The sequence below is a fragment of the Dermacentor albipictus genome, chromosome 1 (assembly GCF_038994185.2).
Source record: "Dermacentor albipictus isolate Rhodes 1998 colony chromosome 1, USDA_Dalb.pri_finalv2, whole genome shotgun sequence".
Classification (NCBI taxonomy): Eukaryota; Metazoa; Arthropoda; class Arachnida; order Ixodida; family Ixodidae; genus Dermacentor; species Dermacentor albipictus.
This window is the reverse complement of record NC_091821.1, coordinates 464,749,436-464,767,093: the sequence shown is the minus strand read 5'-3', so window position 1 is coordinate 464,767,093 and position 17,658 is coordinate 464,749,436. Positions and strand designations below refer to the sequence as shown.

General features: G+C 44.7%; 1 protein-coding gene and 1 long non-coding RNA gene across 4 annotated transcripts in view; one reads left to right on the top strand and one right to left on the bottom strand.

The window, feature by feature from the left end:
- Positions 1-17,658, bottom strand: part of LOC135905611 (uncharacterized) — a 135,572-nt gene that overhangs the window by 84,534 nt on the left and 33,380 nt on the right. The window contains exon 2 of one of the 3 annotated variants that reach the window (XR_010565427.1): positions 9,981-10,157. The exons of the other annotated variants lie outside the window; for them this stretch is intronic. This is a non-coding gene — a long non-coding RNA (uncharacterized lncRNA). The remainder of the gene's footprint in view (positions 1-9,980; positions 10,158-17,658) is intronic. 3 annotated transcript variants of the gene reach the window in all.
- The window catches only part of Hmt-1 (ABC transporter ATP-binding protein/permease Hmt-1), a 134,940-nt gene that overhangs the window by 90,178 nt on the left and 27,104 nt on the right, over positions 1-17,658 (top strand). The window contains exons 17-19 of the mRNA XM_065436557.2: positions 8,858-8,931; positions 11,233-11,446; positions 16,877-16,971. Coding sequence (XP_065292629.1) covers positions 8,858-8,931; positions 11,233-11,446; positions 16,877-16,971 — 383 coding nt within the window. The remainder of the gene's footprint in view (positions 1-8,857; positions 8,932-11,232; positions 11,447-16,876; positions 16,972-17,658) is intronic.

The window sequence follows — 17,658 nt, the reverse complement described above, 5'->3', positions numbered from 1 at the left end:
AAGAACGAGATTTTACTGCAATACCTATTTGGAAGTGTTGTGGCGGTAGAAGCCGCAGGTGTGTTTTGCGTTCGCCCATCACAGTGCTAGTTGTTTGGAAGTGCAGATATCGTGCATGTGACCTTAACTCTGTGATGTTGTCAGAGGCTGTTTTCTTAAGTTCAGTTTGGAGATTTATGTCTTCATGCTCGCTCACAAACTTTCGCCTTTCCTACCAGTACATGTACAAGAAACTAGGCATTGTGCTGCCCTCAGTTGAGCACATATGCATAATCTTACACCCTATCTTCATGCAATCATCTATGATACGAACATATCACTGGCAAATTTCCCACGATGGCATGCCATCCTATACCCCCCCCCCCCCCCCCCTGTCAGCGAAATCTAACCAACGCTGCCTCATCAGTAAATAAAATTGCAGTTTGGTGCCAATTCAATGATATGCTTAACAGCAGCTATCCGGCACTTGTAAAGCAAAGAACCCACTTCGGCAAAGCAAGTGAGGGCACAGGTTGCACAGACAACACTCTAATGGCAGCAATTTGGTGCATGGTCGTCATGGTGTTAACATTATGCACGCAGATCATTGTGAAAAATAGAGCAAGACACCGTACGGTGTCGAAATTTTGTTTGCTATTCTTTACAGAGTATATGGTGGTGCCATAGGACTATATAATTGAGCAGGTTTGAAAAGTTGGTTGGCAATCTATTTTCCTCTATAGCACTATTTTTCTGCATAGCTTTGTGCGAATACCATGGGTACTCGGGCATTAAGTATAAACCCCATGCAAGCGATCTTGCACGCGACAGCGACAAGCGACGCGGTGGAGATGGCTGTCGCGTTCGCTCGTCGCCTGCAAGTTGCACCCCATGCGAGCGATGACTTCGAGCGACGTCTCCCCAGTGTTGCCGGTATGAGGGCAGCAATATAGGCGCCGAAACTAGCGTGACGCATGCTTTATTAACTTAAGTTGATGTATTTTACTACAAAAAGCAGCATAAAATACTTCTGAAAGCCTTGCACTAGGTTCTTATCCTTGCACCTATAAAAATTCAATCGTTTTCTCGTTCCGTGCGACAATCAGAAGTACCGGAGTTGTGTGCATCCACTTCCGGCTTTGCGCTATTGGCTAGTCGCTCATAGCACTTCCGGGTGACGAGCGACGAATTCTAGATTTGCAAAACCGAGCGATCGCGCGACAAGTCTGAGCGATCTGTTCAAGCGACGGCCATATCCGTCGCGCGAACCCGTCGCTCGTCGCTGTCGCGCACAAAATCGCGCTAATGGGGTTTAGCCTTTAACCTTTCATCGTTTGTAAACTTAAACATTATCTTGCTTGCATTCCTTGATTGTCGGTCTACACACTTCGTCTACATGTTTTTCATGTGCACAGCCTTTCAAAAATGCTTTGATTTTAGTGTGTAACCACTTATGCTTGTGCCGATATATGCGACTCTGGCAATTATACTGTAAGCAGTCTGGACTCTGCTAGTTTGATGCTAAAGTTGGTTGAAAGCCATCAACACTATCGTGATTGCATGACAGAGCAAAATTTGCTGTCATCACCTTGCCATAAGGCTAGGTATGGTCCATCAACACCATCGTGATTGCATGACAGAGAAAAATTTGCCGTCATCACCTTGCCATAAGGCTAGGTATGATTAGGTTCTTATAAAAAATTTTTACTTGTGAACCGTCGCCTCAGAAGCAAGATCTCCAAACTGAACACAGCCATTGAGGAGCATTGTCAAATCCTCAGCCGGCAACAATGGACTGAGCTGTGTAACACGGTGGATGGGCAACTTCATCGCCCTTCCTCGTGGCAACTCCTCAAACATCTGCTTGATAATACCACCACCCGCACCACCCAACAGGATCGGCTGCAGAAGCTCCTTTATACGGAGACCCTTAAGCAAGGTCCACAACAGGTGCTTGACTACCTCTGCACCAGATATATCTCCAGGGGACAAGTCAGTCCACACAGCAATTACATCGGTAGCCCCAACCCTACACTAGACGCCGATTTCAGCGTATCTGAAATACACGCCGCTCTACGCAAGCTTAACGGTCGTTCTGCTCCAGGGCCAGACGGGGTCACTAACAAAAGCCTTCGCAATCTCGATGACGAGTCCGTGTCCCATCTGACTGACTACATCAACGATTGCTGGCGCAGTGGTGCCCTTCCAGCCGCCTGGAAGACTGCCAACGTTATCTTAATCCCAAAGCCTGGCAAACCATCTAGCCTCAATAACTTAAGGCCCATCTCCCTCACTTCATGCGTAGGCAAGGTGATGGAACACGCCTTCTTAGCACGCATCAACAGTCACCTCGAGGACAACTCTCTCTATCCCCACACCATCATTGGATTTCGCCCTCACCTTTCTACTCAAGACGCTATGTTGCAGCTCAAACATCAAGTGCTCAACGATCGTTCCCGTAACATGAAAGCCATTCTCGGACTCGACCTCACTCAAGCCTTTGATAACGTTTCCCATGCAGCTATCCTTGACCAGGTCTCCAACCTCCAGCTGGGAGAGCGAGCCTACAATTACATCCGTGACTTTCTCTCCAATCGCACGGCTACCCTCTCGGCCGGGGATTTACGATCAGACCAGCTTCCCCTTGGCAGCAAAGGCACCCCACAAGGTTCAGTTATCTCTCCCATGCTCTTTAACTTAGTCATGATTGGCCTTGCCAAGCAACTACAGCAAGTCGACAATATCAACCATACCATCTACGCCGACGACATCACCATCTGGTCGTACCGAGGCAGTGATGGTCAAGTGGAATCAGCCCTCCAAACGGCGATTGACACGGTTGAAGCCTATCTCCAAGGGACTGGACTGCGCTGTTCGCCGGCTAAATCGGAGCTTCTGCTATACAAGCCCATTCAGCGGGGTCGCCCTCCCAAACACCAATCTGATCACCGACCCTGTGATGCCATCACCCTACGCCTTCAAGATGGCAGTCCTATCCCACACGTCCCTAGTATCCGGGTTCTAGGTCTCACCATCTCTACCAACGGCTCCAACGCCTTAGCTCTCAACAAGATCTGTGCCCAATCTCAGAACACCCTACGACTTCTTAAACGTATATCTAACCGTCGAGGAGGACTCAAAGAAGAAAGCCTTCTCCGACTCGTCCAATCCTTCGTCATATGCCACATTACCTATGTTGCTGCGTACCTCAACTGGTACCGGGCTGAGCAGAACAAGCTCGACGCCCTCATACGAGGGGTCTACAAGCAAGCACTTGGTCTCCCACATTGCACCAGCACTGAACTCTTCAACCAACTGGGAGTTCACAACAACCTTTCCGAACTCATTGAAGCCCAACAACGCTCTCAGCTTGAACGGCTCACCCATACTGAAACGGGGCGCTTTATTCTGTCCACGCTTGGCTTCACCTACCATCAGCAACAGGGCCCCAAACAACCAATCCCAACCGACATCCGTAGCTGGATCTACATAGACCCTATCCCTAGAAATATGCACCCTGAATATAACAGGGCCCGGCGCCAAGCTCGGGCCGGAGCTATCATAAAAGCCCTTGCCAACGTACCTGGCGTCACATTTGTTGATGCAGCCCGATACTCCCATGGCACACGATTTGTGGCCGTTGCCACACGCGATGGAGCCCTACACCATGCCTGCAGCGTCACTACCCCCACTGCAGAGACGGCTGAAGAAGTGGCCATCGCCCTGGCCACTTTAGATCCCACCTGTCACACCATAGTGTGCGACTCTCGCTCAGCCGTTACTAACTTCAGCAAAGGGCGTATTTCTCCCCAAGCTCTTCGCATCCTCTGCCAGGCACCACACTCTAAAGACAGCATAATCTCCCTAACATGGATCCCGGCCCATGCGGGCCCTGTCCACCCACACCTCCCCAATCTCAACGAGGTCACCCACTCCATTGCGCGAGGCCTAGTCAACCGCGCCGGAGTCACTGGAGATGAGTTGGACACCAGGGACAGTCTGACAACTTATAACGATCTCGTTAAGGCCTTTTACCTGAGTCGCCGAATCTTCCCCCCGCCTCACCCAAAGTTCAGCCGGTCGCAGGCTACCACCCTGCGTCTACTACAAACAAACACGTACCCTTCACCCGCCCGCCTCCACCTTATATTTCCGGACTTCTACACTACCCCCAACTGCCGGTGCTGTGGAATTCACCCGGCTACGCTTCCGCATATGCTATGGGAGTGCCCAGCACAGTACGCACAAACTAACACCACGACTCTCTCGTCGAGGTTGCATGAGGCTCTGCGGAGCTCCGCCCTCGACGACCAAACCTGGGCGACCCAGCACGCCCGCGAGGCGGCGGCGAGGCAAGCCCTCGACGTCCCTTCGTGGGAGGCGTAGGCCCGGCCATCATAAAGTGCTGGTTCTACAATAAAAGTTTATTCCTCCCTCCTCCTTGTGTACGCGGCCCAGTAACTGTACCCCGAGTTGTGGAGCAGCGCCTGCACTTCTCTTGAGGCCTCTGAGCTCTCCACATTGAAGCGGCTGAGGAAAAGGTTGTCGAGAGCACCTTTCTGTAATAGTGGTACAGTCAACAGCAAAAGTTTACGGGATGCGGTTTCCCCTTCAAATGTAAATTCCTACTGTTAAGGCATGACACTTCGTATTTATGGATCTCTGTGTAGGTTGCGAAGGCTACTACATGCTGGAACATTTAATTCGAGGCTGTGTGACCACGCTTCGCGAGAATTCAGCTTCTTGGCAGATCCTGCGTCCCGTAAACTTTTGCAGTTGACTCTACATCGTTTGGACACACATCTGAGCTGCACCGAGCAGGCTTCATATCTAATGGATCAACAAAGCTTGCGTGTCGCGAATTATGTAGCTTCTCCCATAGCTATATCTGGCACAGATAGATACACGAGTACTCGGCTTGCGCAAACAATGGCTTTTGTGCTCAGAGCGAATGCGAAGCAAATAGTGATTTACGACATATTTTTGAATCCAATATCAAATAGCTGTTCTGCAGAGACATGTAGTTAACGTGGTTAAGTGGCTTGTATGCTGGAACTTGTATGCATAGGAACTACTGCATGTTGGAATTACTTGCTTTGTCAAAGAAGGAGACCGAAACTTAGTGCAGTAGAACTCGTTAACTAGATGTCAAAGATAAGAGGTTGATGCATAGCAAAGCGTGATGCAACTGGTTTTCTGCATCTAGGAATTTAGTGAGTACAACACTTAAAACAGTGCTCAGATTAAAAATGTATGCTGTCGCAATGGCTGGAGGAATCATAAGTAAAAGATAGTGCCGTACTAATTCGTTTATTCTGATTAGATGCCTTGGTTACTTCTATTCGACATCTCAGTGTTTGTACTGTGACAGGAGAATGCAAGTACATGCAGTGTACAAGGAACGCATACCTGGCCCTGGTGCCCCTTCCCACTATTGGTATGCTTCACTGCGCGGAATATATGCTTCACCGCATAAGAATACTGTATTGCAGCGAAGTTGAACATAGAGACCTGAGAATCACTTTTTGAAAAGTCTAATGTTAAATTTTTTTTATTACTGAATAGTGTAATGTTCGAAACTAGGAAATGTTCAAGATAAGCGAGTTCATGAAAGTTTAAGCCCCTGGCCATGCATCTCGTAGGGCCTTTCGAAATAGGCACCAGTAACCATTAAATTTCTCACAGAAGCTTAATATACCAGGAGTGATATTTTACTTTGGTAGATCACTTTTGCTAGATATTCTGTGACTTGGCACCCAACACATCAGGCGTCTACTGGCAGCAGCGATCCTCGCACAGAGCCCAGCAAATGCTGTTGCACATAGGTGCCGACATGTCCAAAGCCTAGTCACTTAAAATATTGCGAAACTGCTCAAATCCCCAAAAATGTAATTAATCGGGAATACTGCACTCGGGGTTCCAATTTTGTAGCCGTGCTTTTCACTCACTTACATGCCACTCCTTCATCCAACATTCTCGGCTGGCTCATCCCACTGACGAAGCACGATAAGAAACAGAAACGTAAAAGGCATCTCCACCAATTGGTGGCCCTGAACTTGTTACGAAAATTCCAGAAACATATCAAACATTCAGCACTCATGCACTATGAACTGATGGTGCAGCTGTGTATGTGGCATTGTATCGGGCATAGCACACAGATCCACAAACATAGAAATGCAAAGCATGGTGAATAAGCAAACTGACAGTGCACCGCACACACGTGAGTATACATGTTATGGAGGGCACATGTATCTTCTCGTGCTTATCAAGCTTTGTCAGGGGTTAGAGCAACACTCCACCTGCATTATGAATGAGATTACAGTCGCCCATGAATGGTGGGTGATAAGACTAACATAGAATGAAGTGGAATTCACTAAAGCCTTGTCCTCAGTCTTGTCACTTTTTGGCGATGTCATGAGTGTCCACAGTGTATGAAAACCTCCAAGTTGAGATATTTTCCTGATATCTTTACAGTCGAGATATTGAAATATCCAGAGTGCGTCACCAAATCATTTTGAGATAAGAGGTGAAAAGCACATGGGGTTGACACCAAGCCAGGAAAAAAATTGAACTTAACCAGGGTGTCTACCAACCGGAAAAACCGGGAATTCTCAGGGATTTTGAGTAGTCTGGAAAAACTCAGGGAAAACTCGGGGAATTTGTGCCTCTATCAGGGAAAATTAGCTGTAATTTTATTGAAAGGGTCGAAAGTCGCGGTAATGCTGGCTCTAGTAATAACAGACAGGAATCGTAATGAATCTTTGACGCCCTGTCGTCGGCTGGAAGAGTTGCCAGTGTGCAGTCAAAGATCAACTTTCCTGATGCACAATAATTTGGGCGGCTTCGCGGCACCACCATGTACCCCATTAAGTCAGTGTATGATGCACCAGAACATCTGATATTTCGGACGAAAGAACCTTTCGCCGTCCGATATTCCGGGCGTTTTGCCGTGATCGGAGGTCCTAAAGGATAATAATCAATGCCACCACCACTGCCATTTTGATTGCTGCGCCGCCTCGAACCGGCGCTCTAGCATGCAGATCAGCTGACAACCGTATCCACCACTGCGGCAACGCTAGGCCTAGCTGCTTCGACGTTCGCTATGAAGCTTGTTGCCGTTGGGTGCCGTGTTTTTTATCGAAAGAATTCGCTGCTGTCAGCAATGGCATGGACTCCGCCTTCTTGGTCCTCGCGATTGGCTTAGAAGCTTGGAAAGCACGGTGCGTTGCATAATGCTGGTTCCCGAAAGTCAGCTTTGCCTCTGTACACAAATGTTACTTGGTGAATCATACGCAAAATTATTGCAGTGAAGCATAACAAGTGTGGGAAGGGGCTAATGCCACGGGACAGAGTATGTATTCCTAAATTATAAACGCGTGCACCCGGTATCGCCTGTCACAGCACGACCACCGGTATACCTAATACGTGTACGGACTGGCCTTCAGAGCGTTTTCAAATGCGCCTGTGGCGGTTTGAACCCCTAAGGGCAGTAAATAACATGCATTTATTTTTTCTAACTGGCTGATTTTTCTAACGTTTTCGCGGCCCTTACGGAGCTTGAAAAATCGGACGTGGACTGTGCAACTGGCCAAGAAAATGCTCCAAATAGTCCGTGGGGCGAACGAATGGCGGAAGGAGGACAAGAATAGAATGGACCTACGCATTGAGGAATGAACAGGAAAGAAAGCATGCTGCCGCCGTTTTGAAGGACCTTGAGCTCAAAAAACGAAGTGTTGGCTGATGCCGAGATGCAGGTGTCCCTCATCCAAACCAGAATAAGCTCTTCAAGCAGTGAAGCACAACACTGAGGCATTGTGCACGGGCTGAGAGTATACCTCAACTGTCCTGACATATATGTCACCTGACATATATGTCCAGCTGACAACTATTCTAGGACAGTTAAGGTTGACTTACGAGCTGTTGAGAGAGAATCTCAATTGTGACAAAGTTCGGGCCTCATACCACAGAGCTTGCTATTCGATAGAAATAGTTCATATACGAAAATATTTGGTTCTGTAGCATCTCCTTTTTATAATGTCTGACTCCATTTGCAATCTTTTTCGAAGACATTTTATTTGCTGTGCATATTACTAACCCCTCTTCTATTCTCTTCTTGATTAACATAAACACTACTCCTTAGTATTCAAATTGGATTATGTCATTTTTTAAGTTTTTTTCATATGCTTACTAGAAAGTGACAGCATCAGGCGATATGGTTTCAACCCTTCTTGACATGAAACATAGTTCTTAATCACTCAGGGAAATATTGCGAAGGCACTCAGGGAAAACCTGGAAAACTCAGGGAATTTGGAAATGTCAACTTGGTAGACACCCTGTTAACAGATATTTTGAGATATGAGAGTTCAAGTTAACAAGGGTTTACTGTAACAGTGTTTCATGACATTGAGGTCTTTATAAAAGCAACCCCACGCGAACTTCATTTCAAAGCAAAGTTCCTGAAGCAATCTTGTTTTTGAGTGTTCACTCATCATTGGCTGCAGTCTTTAGAAACATGGTGCATTTTTATAATGGTACTTAGATTTTACTTTTAGATGTGGCTTTGTGGTATTGCAGTGTGTATTGCTGCAAAACAGCACAAGAAGGCAAAATTTACACATTATCTGCACTCCCACATTGAACCTAAATTTCTAGAATATTTCAAACAAGCTACATGTGCACAAAAATACAGGATGCTAGGAAGCTTATGGAGTTTGGTGCCAACAGTGTAATGGGAGTCCTTGGTGTGGCTTCTTCAAAGGGGTACCTGAATACAAATGTGGAATGTCTGTGTGGATTTTAATAACTGTCAGTAATGGTGTGCTTCTGTACTAGCGTTATCGAGGCGTAAAAAAAAAAAACATGGTCCTCCCATTCACAGGTGAAGCAGAAGTCCTTGCGCCAGGTGATAGGTGTTGTTCCTCAGGATACTGTACTGTTCAACAATGACATCAGGTGAGCCCAGTTTGACATAATAGACATGAGGTAATAGCATTACAAAATAAAGCGCTTTTACAATGAAAAAAATTAAAATAAATCTTGTATTTTCTAATGTATAAGTCGGAACAATCCACCACCTTCGCCCCTTCTTTGTAACAGTGTTCAAAAAAATTTGGTGCATAAGCTATGAATGATGTGGACGTAAATTAGAAAAGCCTCATGTTCACAGATCAAACCTTTCCAGCATGTGCTGCAGGAGTGTATTCCTGCTTTCTCTTTCTTGAAGGCCTGTTTTTACACAGTGCCCATTAAGGTGAAAAACAAAAGTCAGGGACTTCTATATAAAAGCAGAAGTGAATAATTTGCTTTTTTTTATCAGCATGGCCTGCAGTATGTTGAATTAAATAAATAAAATACGTAATTCAGAAATGTTAAAGGCCTCACCCTGAACATGTCTTTAACTCTTTCCCTACTGAGTTTTCTGACCATAAAGCACAAACTGAGAAAAATGCCTTCAAATGTTGAAAAATGTGCCATTTTATTCTTATTGTATGTATGGCCACTAGAACTGCCCTGGAGCGTCGTTGGAGCCACCTTCGTGTGATTTATGTCGTGTGGAAATGGCTTCGATGTTTTAGTTCCTTTAGCCACTTTTACACTCTGCTGCATTAGCTCATACCATGGACAGTCATCTTAGAAATTCTTTCCCAATTGGTATGCTGTGTGCCTGCCACAAACAGTGACAAACTTCTCAAGCTCTCTCTATGAATACTTTTTTCGCAGCATTACTAAGATTGCCAAGGCTGCAGCTGTTGAAGCACCATAGCTTGTCAAGCATACACAGCCAATGTTAGGAAAGAAGATGCTGCTTGGAAAAGCCGGAGCACGAGTCACACTTGTGGTTGGTTGCCCACCGCAAGGCTGTGCCCCTCGGCTTTGTGAAAGAATGACGCTTTCCAAAGCTTTAGCGTATGCCGAACTTTGGATCCGTTCCTACAGATCTAAATGTGCATGCTAGGAGTGGCAAAGGGATCTCAGCGTATGTCATACATGAAAAACAGTACCTGAGATTGGTTTGAAGGGGCGGAGCCACATGCAGCAGTAAATCGTAGTCAAGTGACACCATCTGCACCAATAGTGCCTAGAGTATCGCCTTCTTTTCGGCCACTGCCCAAAATTTGTTGCTCTTGACTTTCAACTTTTGCACTCGTCCTGTCGCACCTTTGATGCCACTGCATGAGCTTATAAAAAGGAGAGAAAAACAACCTTTGCAATGATGATTTCCGTTTTATACTAAGCCTTTTTCTAGCGCTAAAGAAGCACTTTCCAAACTGTGGTAACAGGAAAATTTCTTTTATTCGAGGCAGTACTCACCCCATATGGAAGTAGAAATTCACTTTATTACCTTGTAGATGTGAATGAAATTTTTCTGGCACATTTGTGAATAGTTGAGTGACCTGAAACTGCAAGAAACTTAAAACACACTTTCTTGCCAGAAATTTCTATTTTATGGGCCATGTCCTCCCTTAAATTATATTGGCATTGAAAGGCAATGTCATCATATCATTTAACTTGAGACTGTGTAGAGCAAGCCATAAAGGTATGCAATGGTGGCCTATGCAGTCTTTTACTTCGGGAGAGAGAGAGCGAGAAAGGCAAAGAAAAGACAGGGAGATTAACCAGAGATTATCTCCGGTTGGCTACCCTGTACTGGGGGAGGGGAAAGGGGATACGATAGGAGAGAGGGAGAAGGATTAAAAAAAAAAGAAACTACACACACACGCACGTACACAATTTTTTACTTCGGGACCTCCTTCTGTATACTAGTAACATCTTGTAATCTTTCTAATCATCTCAATAAAAACCAATTCTGATTCTGATTGAATGACTGAATGACATATGCAATTTAAAATTATTCAGACAAAGGTCTCCAACCACAAGTAGTTTGGATTCAGGCGACAGTAACATATTTACCTGTTCTTTGATATGGTGCTTTGCAGCTACCAAACTGCATGGTTTTGCTAACATTGTTAGCAAAATATCATAACCTTCACATGTGTGCGCCAAAATGTGCAGTTGTTGACATATGCTGTCAAGTGCATTGCTTACTTGCTTGTTCTGTTATAGAGCTCTTAATTTTGTTTCTTTCATGCTCTGTTTGCATTCTACTCTTCACTTCTCATATGGATGGTATTCCCCCTACTTTTGTGCAACACGAGCTTCCATGAGAACGAATTAGAAGAAATTAAGTGCAGTCATGGTTTCTGCAGGCAGAACTTTTCATCTGTGACGGATACGTGTGTTTTCTACGTCCAGGTACAACATCAGGTACGGGAGAGTCGATGCCACTGACGAGGAGGTAGAAGATGCCGCTCGTGCCGCCGAGCTTCACGAGCAGATCCTGGGCTTCCCTAAAGGCTACGACACGGTTGTCGGCGAGAGGGGGCTGAAGCTGTCAGGTGGAGAGAAGCAGCGTGTGGCCATTGCCAGGTCCATCCTCAAGGGGCCAGCCATTATGCTGCTGGATGAGGTAAGCAACAAGAGAGTGCCTGCCATGCTTCACCTGTGGCTGCTTTTGAACCCTGGTTCCTGGTTCTTGCTTCCTGGTTCTCTATGCTTCCCTTACTAGTTTGGTGCAAAAAGGAAAGAAAATATGTTCAAATGCTTCTCTGGCTTGTATGCAGGAACATCAAATATCTGCATTTTCAAACTTTTGCCGGTAGCATTTAGTGCACAAGCACCTAGCCCTAAAAAGAGAGAGGGAGAAAAACTTCAATTTGATAGCATCCAGCCTTACTCTCGGAAAGTAAAGCTGCCCCTTGGAGTTGTCAAAAAAAAAATTTTCTCTTTTAACATCATCTTTAGCCGTTCTGTAAAAATCTAAAGTCCGTTTATTTTGCATTTTGTTTCTGGGCAGCAGCATAATGACCTGAATACTAGAGGGATATCCGAGCCACCTGAGTTTCTCCTACATACAGCTGCGTTGCCTTTCTGTCTACACTTATTAAAATGTATAAAGCAGGCACAAGCCAACATTTTATATCTGCTTGTTGACCTACTGTTGTTTCATAAATAAAACTCGTATAGTACATACTCTAACATTTACAACCGCATGAAAACAACAGACAATAAAGCCAAGGGCTGCCTCCCTGACTTCATTGTCTGTTGTCTTTATGTAATTGTAAGTAAGAAAAAAACAAGCCCCTCAGTTCTTTTATTCTTCTCGCTCATTGTCTGCTTTGAAGGATCTAACAGGTGTAGGCTAAGGAATCTTTATGTCTTACAATCACAAGGTTAGGATTAGCATGGTCATAAACATGGCAGTTCAAGATATTAAAATTCTGTCTTTCTTATTTTTATTTAGCATGTTTTCATTACAGAATAAGTGGCATAAATGAAATTTCATCTGTCAGGAGGTATCAGAATACAGTAGACTTCTGTTAATTCGATTCAAATTAATTCCATTTTTCACTTAATTCGATCCCGACTGAGGGTCCCGGCCAGCGCCCAGCATTTCTGGGCCTAAAGCTTAATTATTTTGATCCTAAAATTGACCTTTGCAAGGTACACTGGACTGATCGAAATAATAATGCAACGCAGACAGAGGGAACGGCAACAAAGCAGCACATATTTCATCAAGTGCAAAAGCATGTGCGAAAATCGGGCTGATTGGCCACCGATAGGCATGCAGATTGTGTTGGATTAGGGTGACGAACTTCACGCCGCTTCGACAGCCATCAAGCTAACCCGCATATGTCATCTTGGGACCGGTCACTGATGAGGCAACAGTATGAACATAGTAGTCGCAAGCATTCTGCGATGGCTTGTGGCCTGTTACCACATCGGCCAGCAGCGGATTTTCTTCACGGCTAGCAGCGACTAAAGTTACGTTTTGGTGCCGACTCTTTACAGATCTATTTGCAGTAGCCATGCGGCACTTGCAAAGCTGACACACCACCTTGCAAACTAAAGTGAATGCATGGGATGGCAACATAGTTGTTCACAGTCGCCATTTCGCAACATGGTACAGCGGCCTCTCGTTCCCAATGCTCTTTATAGATGCGCATCGGTCTCTCTTCATAGCTTCGAGCAACTCATCACAAGACTAATTTTTTATTTATATGGCAGGAAAATGTCAAGACCCGGTTGCATGCATTGATGCGGACAGTGGATGAACAAAAAAGGGGAGCGTCGTGCACACTTGACATAACCTGGCATATTTCAGAATCTTTGACAGAGGGCAAATCACACCGAATGTGACTATGAACCGGTGCAGACAACGCTTGCTCTTTACTGTCAGCACCGGCTATGCGCAGAGCAGTGATCGAGTCACGTGATGTGCGGTCCTTTCGTCTATCGTGTAGATTGGCTTTCCGACAACCCACTGCCGTAAAGTTGTAATAGCCCACCTGTACTTTAAAGAAAAACTGGAAAGGAAAACTTTCTATGCAATAAATATAAGATTGCTGTAAAACACAGGTCCACTATTAAAGGGGCCCTGAACCACTTTTTATCGAAGTGGAGAAAGGCATTTGAAATGAAAATACGCTACAGTTGAAACTCGATTTAACAATGTAATAACCACGCTCGAATTATTTTGTTAAATCAGGAAATTCGGAAAATCGAGTAAGGGATTTTTCGGTCTTTCAAAATTTGAAATTGTAACGTAGCGACACCCGAAAGGTACCGCGACATTGTATTTGCCGCTAACCCGTGCCTGCGAGTGTAAAAAGTCCGCAAGGGCAGCCCAACTACCACTGCCTCTAGCATCACTCTGGTAAATAAGAACGCTAGCAACTGCAGAGTCCATTGTTCCGTGCACAAGCACGCCGTGCAACCTTCTCAAAATAAAGCTAGGGCTGTGGCTACGGAGCCTAGATATTTTAACGTGACATCGTTAAAGTGCACACTCGAAGAAAAACACGCCTGCATCAAAATTATAAAGGAATCGCAGCTTTTTTTACTAATTCATTTATGAAAAATTTCATTAAATCAGGTTTAATGCAAGCTAGTTTCGTTAAGTTGGGTTGCTGACAACATTGAACCTTATGGGTACTTGCCGGGGAATACAAATTTCTTCATTAGATCGGGAAATTCGTAAAATCAGGTTTTGTTAGATTGAGTTTTAACTGTATTTCAGGAATGCTTCACCACAAGAAGCACTTGAGTGCATTCAGCAGAAGCAGAGTTATTGGCAATCAAGCACGGCGTCCACTGTGCTCTCGCTCCTTCTTCAATGCCTTGGACTGCGAAGGCTATGGTGCAGTGGGGCATGCCCACAATGCTTTGCCTTCTAAAGGTCACGTTGGCACGCAGTTCAAGTTTCATTTTGGATGTTAAAGGGACACTAAAGTTAAAAATGATTTCTTCTGCATCAGTAAATTACCGTTCTACAACACCAAAAACACCACTCTTACAACGATAAGACATTTGGTAAGCCAGAAAAAGCGCAAGAACGAAATACGGATGGCAACGCCTACTCAAGTTTCCGCACCTGCGGGCTGTGACATCTTGGATTTTGATGGCATCTTCTAGGGCCTACTAATTATATATAGCGGTACAAATTGACTACAATGTGTTCTAAAAGAACCAAATATTAAACATGGCAAGTTTCGGGAACCTTTATTCAGCCAACGTGGCCCAAATGCGAAAACATACTTTGGAATCCCTGACATCACACTGACGTACCGCCGCTGGAGTTTCCGGGCGAAATTCAAGTATTGATACTTGTACCTTCATTTTCTCATCTAATAATCAAACTATTTTTTTAAATGACTGCCTGCAGGGTTCTTAAACAATGCTTCATTAGTCTAAATTGATTTATTGTTTTGCTTTAGTGTCTCTTTAACGTAGACGCCATGACTTCCACCTTTGGTGCTTATGGTGTGCTAAACATAAACCAAATGCGGTTGTTCTCAGCGAGCCATGGTGCGCTTAGCCAGTGGACTGACTCATGGTGGCACCCTGCGGCGGCCGTAGTATCTACGCCATGTAGCCGACCGCAGCTTGATATCAGCTGTCGGCCAACAGCAGCCATCTAAGGGAATGACAAAATAAAGCGTCTGATGACGAAATAAAGTGTCCAGAGACAGGGCCTTTTGTTGAAAAGAGAGCGTTTGAGAGAAAGATGACTTCGTGATCTGATTGCAAGCTCCGTGCACCATGTATGACAGCAAAACTTGGCTAAGATGTTCACAACAGCGTATGCTACCTGCAGACTAGGTTATTTAACCAAGCCCGAGAAGTGGTTCAGGGCCCCTTTATACTGAAAACGTCATTGGTATTCGGTATAAGAAAACATCACTAATTCATTAGTATCAGAGAAAAAAAAGCACTTGATTCTATTCAGTAGAAATTCTATTGATAAAAAATATTTTCCGAGACCTTTACTAGAACTGTGCTGTAATCAGTGCTGGCATACTACAGTTAAACCTCGATATAGTGAAGTCAGTAAAATTGGCAATTTGCTTCATTATATCGAAATTTCGTTGTATTGAAATTCGACTTTTTATGCAAATAAGTAGTCGCCGATTGAATTTTCTTACACAGAAAGGGGCCGCAAAATTTCCCGAATTTTTGGGCAATCGAAAAAAGCAAATTTGAATGAGAAAACAATTCATTTTGATAAATTTGGGAGTCAACGACAAATGATACGGCTTCATGTCACGTGTGTCAACAATATCTTCACATTAGCGGTATGCATTGAGTGAAGCCAGCCACGCTTTTGTGTGCACTCTGCTCCCACAACTGATAAAGGCCACCCGCACTGGGGCGATGCTACCAGGAAAAGGGCTGGCAGCAAGGAGTGAATGCTTCGTCTGCCTCTCTCTAACGGGTCACCGAAACTTGAGATTACGCACCTCCCTTAAACACACAGGAAGACAGCTTACATGGTGCCATGCCGTCTCGGCACGCCCACTCTTTGCATGCGGCAGATTATCTCTAAAGCAGCGTGCGTGGCTGCGTATGCGTTCAGCTGTGCTTACAGCCAGACGCAGCCACAGCTGAGACACGCACCAACTTACTTCCCCCTCCACTCCCTCGCACGTGCTTGTTTGTATCACTGCGAGCTCGCTCCCCTCCCCTTTTTTCCCTCTGTCCGCGCAGGAAGGTGGCACTTGTGAAGCCACCATCTTTCTTGTCTCACCCTTACACACTTTCACTCGTACCTAAAGCACAGAGTGCGCAGGGCCTGATAAGATCTTATCGCACTTAGACTTTATGCGGAACATGATGCAGCTCCACTTTGGCACCCACTTTTATTGCGCGGCGCACGGTTTGAGAGGTTCATTTACAAGTGCCGCTTATAATTCAATCATTTGATCATCTGCACCTGCGGAAGTTTCAATTTATTCTCTCGGCATTCCTTTGCAGCAGTAGCAAAATTTCATTATAGTGAAATTGCTTACAAACACACTTTGTTATATTGAGGTTCTAAATATGTGGTGTTCTATGGGCAAGAGGTTATGAAAAGTTAAATACTTCATTATATAGAGAATCTCATTATATTGAAGTTCGTTATATCAAGGTTTCATTGTACTTAGCGTGGAAGCTTGGGCTTGTTGGTGATTCATTGGAAAAAAGGGCACAGCACAAAAACGACAAGGACACAAGAGAGCAACACACACACATGCATGCTATATTGGTGTTCCCTGTATTAAGAATAGACTGTACTGTATATCTTGATTTCTGTGTACCTAAGTTACTGGTACCTTGCTGCATTTTTGTTATGTAGTGCTAGGAGACTCCTAAGCATGTGTAGCAGCATATAATTCTTACCCCGAAAATTTGTAAGCGTAAATTTTTAGTGCAAACTTTTCTGATATTTGATTCTATATTGGCTTTCTTTCCTTCATTCGATTCTATATTTGGTTCTAATTCTGCTATTTGGTATTTGCACACCACCTGTAAAAACCAGTCATACAACCACTAAATTAATTGTATGATTGTTTTCCAACAGGCCACGTCAGCGCTGGACACACGCACCGAGCGCAACATTCAGGCATCTCTAGACCTCGTCTGCAGAAACAGGACGACACTCATTGTGGCCCACAGGTAGGTGTGCCTGCACATGTGGTGCATCTCCTCATGAAAAAATGTGATCTCTCTTTGCAGCAATGGGTACTCATTTCGTACAGATGACAGACGTATTTTATGGAAGCTTTGATTGCAGGAAACATGGATGATGGGATCAGCTGATGAAAAAAAAAAACATTTTTTTGTTTGCTCTAGCAATGCAGTTTTTAGGGTGGCTCAGACAGGTCTGTCTGCCTTGTGCTTATTGGAAACAACATCAACTGTCACCAGGAGCCTGTGGGAGCAAAAGTCTATAACCAACTGATGCTTCTTTTGTCATTGCACTGGCCATATTGAAAATGGTACTGGCCCCGTGGAATTACAATTGGGCTGCTGAGGGTTACTTGGCTTCAGTAAAGGAAGGTTGAACCCAATGCATAATTTTAAAAAAATTGAAGAAAGGTCAATCACAGAAGGCTATTACAGTCGACACTTGTTACAACGAACCATTATAATAAGGTGAAAAGCGTCTGTTATGTCCGAAGTCCATTCTGTCCAAAATTAGGGTCGCAGCATGTTTTAAAACGGTAAAACTTCATATATACCACCGTCTAACCTGTAAGCAAACGAAATGCTACAAATACATCCAAATTAAAATAAACCACTATGGACAAATGAGTGAACACAGTAATCGTACAACCATGCAGCGTGGCTCTTTCTGGATGC